Source organism: Emydura macquarii, unplaced genomic scaffold, assembly GCF_026122565.2.
Source record: "Emydura macquarii macquarii isolate MOO-44397 ecotype Brisbane River unplaced genomic scaffold, CSIRO-AGI_Emac_v2 contig_691, whole genome shotgun sequence".
Classification (NCBI taxonomy): Eukaryota; Metazoa; Chordata; order Testudines; family Chelidae; genus Emydura; species Emydura macquarii.
The window spans coordinates 9842935-9855115 of record NW_027130828.1 but is presented as its reverse complement, the minus strand read 5'-3'; the positions used below and the strand labels follow the sequence as shown (position 1 = coordinate 9855115).

Below are 12181 nucleotides of genomic sequence, written 5' to 3'. Positions count from 1 at the left end.
ATTTCTGTTAAGTGTCCAGACTCGGTACATCTTTGTTATGTTTTCACAGTATCTCTGCAAGACCAAGGACGGTTCTTATTGCTGCGGCAGGAATGTGGGCAGAATGCTAGAGAGGAACCTCTGCTTCGAGGTCTAAGGTAACCCTTTCCCTCCCCCAAAAGCACTGTCCTAATCCGACTGAGCTGCTCTGGGCTGAACAGGTTCCTTCCCCATTGCTGAGCAGCATTTCAGGCTGTCTGCCCGCCCATGCTTCCTGCCATGTTAGCTGCTGCATAAAAGCATGGTGGGAAGCCAGGAACGCAATCCACGTGCCATCCCTTCTGGCATATGGCAGATGGAAGTTAACATGAGGAACCCACTGCTATTTCCATCCTGGCCCCTCGGCAGCTCTGCCTGTGCCTCTTGCTCCTGACTTGCAGTAGAGATTGCCCCCATCCTTCCTGAGCAAAGATTGGCACATTTCAGCTTGTGCGGTGGTTTGGGGCTGTAGAGACCTGCCCGGCCCCAGCGGCGTGAGACGGGATCACCACACTCGTGTCGCCTGCTAGACCTGAACCTTGAGGTGCATTAGCTCATCTTGCCACCAATAGCCAACTTTAGCTCTGCACCTTCTTCCGGACGCATCCCTCGTATAATCCCATCAATTGCTTGGCTCCAGAGCAGCCGACTGGAGTGATAGCTGTATTTACCTCTGCTGATTGCAGCCACTCAGTGCATCATGAACTAGAGCCCTACACATTCAAGTACCAACTGAGAGGCTAAGTGCTATCGATAGGGAGTCTAAATATATGGCTATTGAGTTATTAACCAGCCATATAAATAGTGGTGTCTATAGCACGTTTTATTTCCAGCCGCCACCCCTTTTGTGTGGCTCAATCTGTCCTCAGCAGTTTTTGTAATGAAGCAGCATTGGAAAAACATCACTATTTAATCACAAAGCATGAAGTCTTAAAAAGGCAGTGTCCTTTTTCTATACCAGCATCTGACAGCGCAAAGGGAAGAGGCAGGTATGTTTCCAACAAGGAAACAGAGTAGGGGCATTCTTAGGAGGGAGTGGGAGTTAAGGGAAGGGGAGACAAGGCCATGCAAAACTCTGACCCCTGACACGAACTGCCATTCTCACGTCTACTGCACGGCCAGGTCTGCTCAGTGCAACAGTTCAGCAAGGAGGTCAATACCAAATTGCATGGGTGCATCCAATTCAGCAAGGCAGGCAGTGCGACTCTCGCTTGTTTAACGTACCCAGAGACTAAGCCTACGCCACACTAAATAAAATATGACCCTGGGGATTCCCTGAATGTGGTTTCTGGTGAACAGGAGAAAAAAATCTTTCCTCAGAACACGCCTGCATGAAGCTAGTTAAGACAATGGGTGCTGAGTTTTTGAGAACCCACAACCTGGACTGAAATCAAAAGGAACTGCAAATACTCAGCACTTCACAAACAGGCTCAAATGAAATGCCAGGTCTGAAGAACCCCACCACCAGCCTTTGGGGCTGCTGAAAAGTGGTTGCAAGTTTCACCCACTGGGACCCACCCCAACTATCACCAGTCCGGCCGCAGCAGCAACAGATTTTGCTGTAGTCCGTGATTTCCTATTGCATGGTATTGCTCAGGAGAGGATCTGGATAAGTCTCAAGGGTCTGTACAAGTCAAACCATAGCTGGAAGCTGACAAGATGTGAAAGAAGGAAACTTAAGAATGATCAAGGCGCTTGCCATGCACACCAGGATGGTCTCACGAGCCTGGGTCATCATCCTCTCTAGACCTAGAGCCTGGCTTTAAGCCTTCTTTGGCCATTCATTTGCAAACTGCTTCTAACGAGTGACTCCCTGAGTCAAAGATCCACCCATTGGGAAGAGTGCTGGCATCTGTGAACGATCCCAGCTACAGCAGTCTATCCCGGGATGCCCATTAACCCTGCTGTTGCTGGGAATCAATGCCTCAGTCTGGCAGTGCGGAGGATGACTATGGTGCTGTCATGTGGGACGCTGGGGCTTGGAAGCCAGCATCGGGGCTTATGTGCCCTGGGCGGGCAGCTGGCATTTGAGCATGCTGCCAAAATAAAGGGGCGGGGCACAAAGTAGGGAGGGTTCTGGGAAATCCTGAGGCTGTTTTGCTGGTGAACTCTTTAAAGAGTGTGCGGGGAGGCTGGGTGCAATGATAGCAGCTTAGCCGATGGGTGGTGGGAGGGATAGAGTTTCTTGGAGCACCTCATGGGAAATGGCCATTCCAGATGGGAACCGTAGTGAGACCAGCTAAGCAAGGGCCAGCCAGGTTCAGAACATTTGAGCACTCTTCGTCCCTAAGCAACTCTGCTCCACCATCAGGGGAAGTGTCATTGTCCCCATTTTGCAGATGGGGAAACAGGTGCAGAGGAGAGGTGAAGTGACTTCTCTGAGGCCATACAGCCAGAGCTGAAAACAGAAGGCAGGTCTCCTCCTCCCAGCCCCTCCCTTGTCCTGCAGCCCACACTGCCTCAAACATACAGTTTTCTCTATTTCTAAACTCCCCTCAGCCAGACACATCTCAATTGAGCCGCCTCCTTTTCATGCCTCCTGTCTTTGGAGAAATACAGGTGGTCTCTCTGAAGCCACCAGGAGATGCACCAAATAATTTATTACCACCGACTTATGTTCCAACAGACCTAACTTCCTGGCGCATTCTCCTCCTCAGATGCAGATTTTGCATTATTTACCCCACCTTATGGGTCACCTGCGGACATGTGGACCCTTCTACCATAACTAGGCCCCTGTGTCGTCATCAGCACCCCTGCTTGAGCCTTATCACGGAAAGCCATGTGAATCCTGTAGGACCATGAGTTTGTTTTGAGGATGCTTCTCCATCAGCCCAGGTAAGCACTGAACCTATAGTAAGAGGAGACTTTTCTTTGTTTTCAGTGTTAATTGTATGGGTGCATATTCTTTTCAGAGGTATAATTCTTCCTGAATCATAAACAACAGCTGCCCTCATTCACACCCATGTACCCCAGGGATTTTAGATGGGGCCCTCTGTATCTTGCTCCTCTCACCCCACCTGTTATGAATTCACTGGTGTTTCATGGGAGTAAGTAATGGCAGAATTTGACCCCATGTATCTTACAACTCGTGTGTGACCCACCAGCCACGATGCCCTATGTGAAAATGATTGTGGGCAAGTTTGGAAGAATAAAGTCATCTCCTCAAGAGGAACAAGTTGGAACTAACTCCTTTGCCTGGCGTTTCCTCTTGAGTACCACATCTTCAGTCGTTCCCACCACTGTTTAGATTGTTCCATATTCCCATGCCGAAGGAGGCTGAGCCCAGAAGACTTAAGCAATGCAAGGCTGTGATAACTCCTTCTATTGAGCAGGGAAGGGGCCCGGCAGCTCTCATCCAAAGACGTTTCTATGATAGATTTGTTTCTTGCGTTGCTACTGTGTACGCAATACTCACTCCATTTCTGCTAAAACAGGAAACCAACCATTTGTGAGCTGGGTTTATTTCCTTGCTTTCTTGTTCCATATTTAAAACCAAGAAGGTTTTCTTTTTAATCAGGCTCCTTCCTCATCATCCCTTGATACGCTGACCATCTGTCCCTTGCTCCAGAATGCTTCCCCTGCCTCTCCCTAAAATCTTGGTGAAATTAGCTTGGTGAGATGAAATTTTCTTTCAAACACAGCTTTAAGGCAAAAGTTTGGCAATGCGAAGTAGAGTCTACATAAGGCCGCATGACTTAGGTTTGCAACTCAGAACCTTTTTATCATTTAAAAAAATCCTCCTCATAAATAAATAGTCAACATTTTGCTCCAGGAACTTGAATTTCATTCTGGGAAAAAAAAAATCCCTTTCCTCCCATCAAACATAATTAAATCCCAGATAAAAACTTTTTGTTCTGGACACCATGGGTGAGCTAATGAGACTGAAGTTCAAAGAGTAACTAAAATCGGGAAGAAAAGAAAGCTACAGGGCTGGAAATGAAGTTTAGTTTAGTTTACTTTGATTCCTCCCTTAGGAATCAGGTGACGAGACAGACCCCTGGTCAAAGTCTCCCCTTTAGCTTTAGCACAGTGAGATCCGTCCCAACGGGAGAAGGTAGAATGGTTGCATTTCTGTTGAACAAATAAAAAGTGCATCTCAATTTTGCTTAGATTTTAAAAGTCTCTAAGTGGGTTGGGTTTTTTTCCTTCCCTTCAGGTGCCGGGGGATGCCAGGTTGCTCTTACCGATATTTTGGAGGGATCACCACGAGGGGTGGCCCATCCTTTGGCCTCCACATGAGTACCTGAGCATCATTGGCATTGGGTTTCACAAGGGCACTGGGTGGTATTGGCTCATTCTTGTTAAGGACCTGGGGCTGCTCTTGAGCAGAGGGTTCCTGCAGCATAGCACGCTGCCCCAAGGGTCTGCTGGGATTCACTTCGATGCCCAGCCTCATACGCCACTTGATAGTCTGCAGGATCACCATCTCACTGGTGGCCGTGTTGGTGGCGACCAGCCAGGTGGTGAAGCTTTGATCCCGGTGGATGCTTGTGAGTTTCGCCACGTTGCTCTCGCTGACGGGCACCGCCCATGTGACGCTTGGGTAGAAGTTGTCATTCATGCTAATGTTGAACTTGGATTCCTTCCTGGTGGGGCCCACGACTGTGCAGGTTTCTGTGGTGTTGCCGTACCAGGGGTAGTTCACGCCGTCAGAGTCGCTTATGGCTTGGATCTTGCCATCTTGCAGATCTGGGAGTTCCCAACTTGACCTGCCGCAGCCAAGAACGAATGACGGATAACTAATTAGTGCAGGAACTCACTGGGTTGGATTTTCATTCTGCTGCCTGAGGGAGACAGTTCTGAGTGCGGCTCCCCTCTATCTTCACCTATCGGGATCTGTGTGCCCCGTGTTACTCTGCAGTGAGAGCTCGTCCCTTCTGTTAAAATAGTGTTGCTAATTCCCAGGCCCGATCCTGAAAGCTGGGTGGCACCACTGCAACTGGTATCAAACAGTGTTGGGAGCTCAGTACCCTGCAGAATCGCCCACCCCCCACTTAACCTTAGTAGCAATTAGAAGCTCAGTCTATAGGCTTGGTACCAATGTGGGCATAACTGAACTACTCGTGTTGTAAACATATAGAGGGGGCCCTTGATATCCCTGCCAGAACCCTGAGACCTGCCCCCAGTTCTGTTTTCTTCTGTCCCTTAAAATCACCTTATTGCAGCCAGCAGTCTTGTGCTGCTCCTTGCTCAGCCATTGCTGAACACCCCCCACCCTCACCTCCCGGACACACAAGCTGCCTCCAGGTTCTTGGCCCATGTTGGTTTTAAGTAAGAGCAGGAGTCAAACTCCCAAGTAGGCAGAGCTGCTGCCAAGCCGGCAGCCAGACTCATAATCCCAGGGGATGGGAGAAGCCGCCTTGAGCGGTAGGGAGAGGAGGGCCTCCGTCTAATGGTTTTCAGAGGGCTCTTTGTGGGCTTGGACTAGCCCTGCTGTTCGCTAAGTACGGAAATAAATACTTCAGTTAGCAGGGACCTTCTTCTCTTCGTTCGGTCTCTAATCACACACTACTGTTCACGTCCTCCCCATCTGCCCCTGCTCTATAGCAGTCATGGGCAAGGATTGTCTTGTACAGCCCCCAGCATAATGGGGTTCTGATACTGAGCAGGGGCTCCGGACACTACTTCAATACAAATGATATTAAATAAAGCCCTACACCCCCCCCCCCCCCATCCTTTCACCAGTCCCTCCACTTTAATCTGGCAACGTTCTTACAGCACAAGCCTTGATTGTGCTGATAAAACCCGACCAAACCAATTATAATGAGGCAAGTTGTTCCAGTGACCCTCAGGCTGTTACTTTGCAGATCACCTTCAACAGACTGAGCAGCCCTCCCTGCAGAGGGGCGGGGGTACAGCTGGCCCGATTGTTCTGAATTAGGCAGCAGGAGGGTGCAGAGAGGTAAATGGTCCCACTGGCAAATTAAAAGCTAAAGTGAGTCTGTTTTGCACACAGAGGGACCTTTTCCATCCTCCCCGCCCCAGCCCTTCTCCCTCCATCAGAGCAGCTGGACTCAACTCTGCTCTCCTGATCAAATTTAGGAGTAGGAGGGGCTTTCCATTGGGGAAATGTCACTCAAGGGAAGCTCCGCCTCCTTTTCCCGTCACTCCCCAGTGTTGCCTTCTACTTTTTGCTGCCAATCAAAATGCAGAAATTCAGCCACCCCCAACAAAATAAACTCCTCATTTCCCTATAAGCCAAGGCTGCTAAAATGTCTCAAAACTTGTAAGAGAAGTAACATTGGCATTTAACATATTACACCATTGGCTGAAGGTTTGCATGCATGCTTTTTTTTTTTTTTAAATCTCTGTAGATTGACTTAAATGTACAAAGGATCTGAGTATAATGTTTTGCACATCTAAATCCAGGGATCTCCCTGCATTTTCCAAATGGTAACAGGCACCGTCACACCCCGTCCGCCTACCTTGTGCTTTGTCTATTTTACACATGCAGCTACAGAGGTAAATGGGCTGATTTTTTTTCCCCCCAAAGTTGCTCAGCCCTTGAAGATCACACTAACATCAGGGTCTGGGAGCACTCGATGCTTCTGAGAATCGGGCCATAAATGCCTGACCCAACGGCACTCAGCAAGTTAGAGCGGTGAGAGTGTGTGGTCCAGGGGCTGGGCCCCTAGAGGGGGACTCAGGAGATCTGGGGTCTGTTCCTGAGCTCCACTGCTGGCCTGCTGGGTGAGCTTGGATAAGTCACTTCCCCTCTTTGCTTCCCCTCCCGCCTTTTGCCTAGGTAGCCTGTCAGCTCTTCAGAGCAGAGCGCCTCACACGTGTGCGGTGCCCAGCACAGTGTGGGGCCAGTTTTGGTTGGAGCCTCAGGCACTACGTCCCACAATACAAATGATAACTGTTAGTGGCAGAGCTGGGGAAAGAACTTAGAACGTCTGACTCCTCGTCACAGCTGTCACCGTTAGACAAAACTGCCAGACCCAACGGTTTGGAGGCCATCACAGTAACCACAAAAGCAAAGGCTGGATGGTTCAGTGCCCTCTAAAGCGGGGGGTGGGGTGGCATAGGGTGCAGCTGCAGTCAGTCATCCTGTTTGCAAGTTTAAACGTACTCTCAGGAGTCCCAACAAAAACGCCAGTGCTTTCTCTTGAGAAGATGCACAACAATGTTCCTGTCCCTGTCTGCACATTTAATGCCAAATGCTGGACTTTTTACCCTTTTTACCATCCAGTGGGATGTTTCAAGCCCATTTTGAGAAGCTGATTATTGGGTAAGAGGAACATGACACCAGAGGTAGCTTAGCTCAGTTGAGAGCCTGATTTTTTGCAGAGTAAATGCACCAGACTTGAGGGATCATAAATGCTGACGTGGGCCCAAAGGCCAAGGTGCATTCTGTAGGCATTCTTTTAAAAAATCGGGCTGGCAGTGCTGGCTCTCATTTGCACACTGAATTCCTACGGGTTATAAAACGTTAGAATTACTATGTGTTAGGGTGATTCTCTTGCACTTCGCTACAGGTCCTATGTCCCAGCTTTAAAATAGCCCTTAAGTTAAATCAGAGAAATGTGCTTTGAGCACAGGACCGGGAGTAGGCGCTTCTACATTCTAATCCAAGCTTTGATATTGACTCATTGTAATGGTTTAAGGCAAGCCACTGAACCGTTCCTTGCCTCAGTTTCCCCTGAAACATGGGAATAATACAAAGCTGTTCTGAGGACTAATTAGTTCATGTTTGGAAATCTCCATGTGTTATAACCATGAGATTTCTTTCACTAGTTAGCAATGGATGTTTCGCTCTTATCATCCTATAGAATATTTTATAAGAGTAGAGGTTTGTCCTGGTCTCCTTGACTAGAAGCCCTACTGCACTTGCTGTGTTGTGGTGTGCTGTGTAACAAGAGGCTGCACGTCAGTGGCGTGGGAGATATCTAGTCTGTGCAATGCTCAGCCGTCTTGCAGGACGGAAGACACAACATAAAAGTAAAATATTAAGCATAAAGCATTATTTTAGGAAATTGCACAGGATGCTAAAATCTGGGTTCAAGATCCTCCAAGGCGACTTTAGGCCCAATTTAACACCTCGAATGGGCCTGATTCTCAGAGGGCAGGTGCTCAACACTTCCTGGAAATGGGGCTCCTTTAAGGTGTCTCAAAAATCACTAGTCGCTTTCAAACGTCCTGGCCTCAGGTGATCTGCACAGACACTTGGTAAATTCAGTGCCAGGTGGTGGTATCAGAACCTGCAGGGGTATATAGTCTACTCCAGATAAGCAATGGTATCAGAACTGGGCTCTCAATGTAACAGTGCTACAATAATAACCAATAACAGTTGTCTGCAAAAGGACAATAGGCTAGGACCAGCAGCAGTTTTCACTTCATAGTCCTTGTGCTCTATTGCTCTGCTGTTTGCTTGCAGCTCATGATGCTGCAGGGAGAATCTTCACAGGCGAGGGGAAGCGTTCAGTGACTTTTGAAGCAATGATATTTCTCTTAGTATTAGGTTTTTCAAAAGCTCCCCTTTGGTGTGTAAAACCTAAACGTTTGGCACCTAATCACTGAGCTGTTGACATCCTTTTAAACAAGCGCGTTTTCGAAGGATTCCCTTCTCTGTATCTCTCCTCCATCTAGTACTGAGGGGTGTACGGCTCATGCTTGCCTTCAGTGCAATGGCCAGCTTATACATGACTGAGTGACAACATCAGAATGTAAAAGCAAAAACGCTTCAAAGCCAGGTGCAAAGACAAAGCTTCCATTCTCAGTCTGAATCCTGCCTGTGCCATCAGACTTCGCCCAAGGCGGTGACATGCATTTTTTTATTCAGAGTTATTAAAGCCTGGTTTAATGGTCTGCTGCAACGGTGATTTAAAAATAAAATCCCAGTTTTAAGATGGAGAGTTTGGGCCAAATTCTTCACTGCTGTAAATCAGTGAAACTCCATTGAAGACAACAGAAATACGCTGTTGTACACCAGCTGCCGATCTGGCCCTTCCTTTCAGCCCAGATTTCCATTGGTAAAAAGCTCTTGCAGTCCAACATACTGCAATGGCATTAAGAGGCTTTTCTCCCCAAATGCCGTAGTTTATAGTTTTATCATGTGGCAGGTCTTGGGGGCAACGTTCTGAGGAAATGGCCTGGGGAGGCCAACTAACTTTTAATCATGTTTCCATAATGTACAAAATCAGCTAAATATGGATGGCCCCATAGGAAAGCCCCTCTTTGCACACGTACAAAGATATTTTCATCCCTACGTTTACATAGTTTACTGAATTATAGCTAATGGCTCCTCTGTATATGTGTTGCACTTCATTTTCACAGCTCCAATAATTCTTAGGTCTTACACAGAACTTGTAATCTATAGCTATCCCAGCATTTTAGAAAGGAAGGTAGACAATTTACAGATGGGGAAACTGAGGCACAGAGAGACAAAGTGACTTGCCCAGGCTCTGTGTGTGTCAGTGACAGAGCTGGGAATAGAACACAACTGCCCAGTTTGTTTTATTTTACTGAATACCCACTTCTATTTATGCACCAGTGGATTTTTGCACCTGATCATCTAGGCTGAGATTGTCAAATGAGCCTATGGAGTTAAGCACCCAAATCCTAGTGGCACCTACTTTGTTTGAGCTTCTTTTAAACCCCCAGTCCTAATTTCTTGTTGCTGGGCCTTATCCTGCAAAAACCCTATTTTAAAGAGCAGATGGTGAGCCGCACCCTTCCGGGGTCAGGCCCACTGCATATGCTTTAGAATCAGTAAATCTTACCCCCTACCCCACCAAACCTGTCTCTACCAATGTTTGGCTGTCGCTAATGTTTTTGATGAGGAGGCGCTTTCTGCTCAAGCCATGAGCGGAGAAAGGAAAGAGGGACAGAAGGCAGGAACTGTTGCTCCTTGGCATTCTGCTCCCCAGGGTACTGGGCCTCGCAGGCACATGTTCGCATCATGTCTGAGATGTCAACAGCATGTCGTTAGGCTGGACATTAATGTATGTAAGCTTGCTCTCTCTGGGTCCTGCAGTGCTCCCGGAGGAGGGGAGGGGAGGGGCGGGGAGGCTGGAAGGCGGAGTTCAGCAGAGGGCCAGTTGGACCTTTTGGGAAGGCACTGTGTTAGGTTCATCTGCTTTTTGGTTCTATCCTCTGTCTCCCTACTCTTCCCCACAACCCCCCTTTTACTTGGAGTTGACCTGAGTGTCTTTCCCCCACGTAGGGGAAGCATCTCCCTCACGCAGTGCTCGTTGAGTTAGCAAGCCGGACGGTTGCTTAAGCCTGACCTTTTCATGCTATCTTCCCCAGGAGACTGGGCACCATCAGCACGTCTAGTCACCAAGCCATCTGCTACGCCTAGCCTACGCTAGGTTCCAAAGGCAGGCTCTTGTACTGCTGACTGGGCAACCCACTTCCGCTGCACCATGAGTTTTCTCCTAGTTTTACCCGTGGCCATGCATGTACAATTCTAGGTAGGGGTGTGTGTGTTCTTTATTTAGAGAGAGAAGGAGAGCTGCATTTCCACTTACATCACAATTTGGAGGTAGGGAGGTGGGTTTTTTTCCACTTTTCTCTTTTCACTTCCTGTTCTTAGGTGGTGTGGATGGAGGATGTACATTTTTAACTGCAGCCTCAGGGTGATGCAATGGGTTAATCTGTCACTCTTGCAACCAAATCCAGCTTGCCTCACCCATGCAGGCCGCCTGTTGCAATGAGCAAAGCAAACATGATTCAGCTCCCTAATGCTGTCTTATGTTTACCGCTGGGTTAAAGTCAAGCACTTGGCCCTGCTGATAGCACATTGCAGGAATAGCAACCCAGCGGAACGCTGCAAGAGTCCGCATTTTTTTGCATTCTGATTTGTCAAAAAGCACCCTTTCTTTTTTTAAAAAGAGCTGAAATGAGGGGGACTCCCTTATAATATGAAAAGCAATACCTTTGTCTTCTACCAAATCTGTAGTCTCATGGCAGGAGTGACTTCTGCTTTAAGGATTTACACTGTTGCTGGAACTCTGGAACAACCTTTGATAACATGGTATTGTATATGGATTGCTACCAAACCAACTATTTCTGTTCTAGGGCCTGAATTTGTTCCCCTTGGAGTCAAGCCAGTTGCCTTTAAGGGGGCAGGATCAAACCCTTATCTCTTTTTTTTAAAAAGTGCCCGGTTTTAATCTGAGAGATTTTAAGGTTTTAAAGTAAAATCAAAGGCTTTAAAGATCCTTCAGCAGCCAACTCCTGCTTCCCTGCTGCCTCTCCGTACGCGCACACGCATACATGCTCTCACACTCACTGAAAATACTTACATTCCTTGCTCCCCATAGTGGTTGTAAAACTCCATATGGCTGCAAGCCTGAATCCAACCCACGATCCAGGTCTCTTTCTTGTGGATAGCGGGTACCAAGACCTGGGCTGAAGCTCGAAAGTGAGGGGTCCGGTATCGCAGAACCACGCTGGATGACTCGTCAATGCTGGTGGGAACGGAATCGATGGAGGCTTTCACTTCAATCACTGAAATACTTTCCCGGAAAACTTTGGATTTGCAGCTGATACTCTGAATACAGCCCATGGCATACACCACCAGTGTAATTCCTAGGATACTCCAGCAATCCTGGGGAAGATTAGGCATTGAAAGGAGATGGTGCTAGATCAAATACAGATCTTCCTGATTTGTAATCTCAAAATTGATATCCATAGGATAGAAAATTCATCATCCAAAGTCTTTATTTTAATGTCAGTATTACCACCGCTGCTGCTCTTATGATTTAGCTGCACTTCAGAAGCAAAGGGGCATTTTCTTATTCTCCATTTAATGACAGATGAAATCTTTTGTTCATATCTTCTTTGGATTAAAAAAAGTCTTGAGTTCAATAAATAATCATGTCCTTTTTTAAAGATGAGATGTTTAGTCCTTCCTTTTCTTGAATGCCATCTGTTGTTCACCATGAAACATCACAGAAACTGGCATTTCCCTTTATTCTTTGGATGAAAAAGCAGAGAATGCTGATAGACACATCTATATAAATAATAAAATACTTCTTGTCAGGGCTGCCGTAGATTTTCACTTCCTGACTTGCAGTTGTTCATCACTTCCCTTTGCAAAGAAAAACAATTTTAAAAAAATAAATTAAAATTAAAGATGGGGGGGAAATGTTAAATCAGCCACAGCTCTGGGGGTGAGGCTGCTGCAGATGCCAGAGATGTGCGTGTTGCTGATTTA

The 12181-nt window shown here is 47.3% G+C and overlaps 1 protein-coding gene across 1 annotated transcript; it reads right to left on the bottom strand.

Moving 5' to 3' along the window:
• Positions 1–364: 364 nt before the first annotated feature.
• FAM78A (family with sequence similarity 78 member A) lies at positions 365–12155 on the bottom strand. Its single transcript, XM_067541930.1, has 2 exons — positions 11268–12155; positions 365–4727 (listed from the first exon to the last, which is right to left on the bottom strand). The coding sequence occupies exons 1-2, from the start codon at positions 11588–11590 to the stop codon at positions 4199–4201; spliced, it is 852 nt and encodes a 283-aa protein (XP_067398031.1). The 5' UTR covers positions 11591–12155; the 3' UTR covers positions 365–4198.
• Positions 12156–12181: the final 26 nt, after the last annotated feature.

Coding starts and splice junctions, on each gene's coding strand:
- FAM78A (XM_067541930.1), bottom strand. CDS start 11,590: ATGCCTAATCTTCCCCAGGATTGCTGGAGTATCCTAGGAATTACACTG. Junction 4,728..11,267: donor CACTATGGGGAGCAAGGAAT/GTAAGTATTTTC, acceptor TGGCTGCGGCAG/GTCAAGTTGGGAACTCCCAG.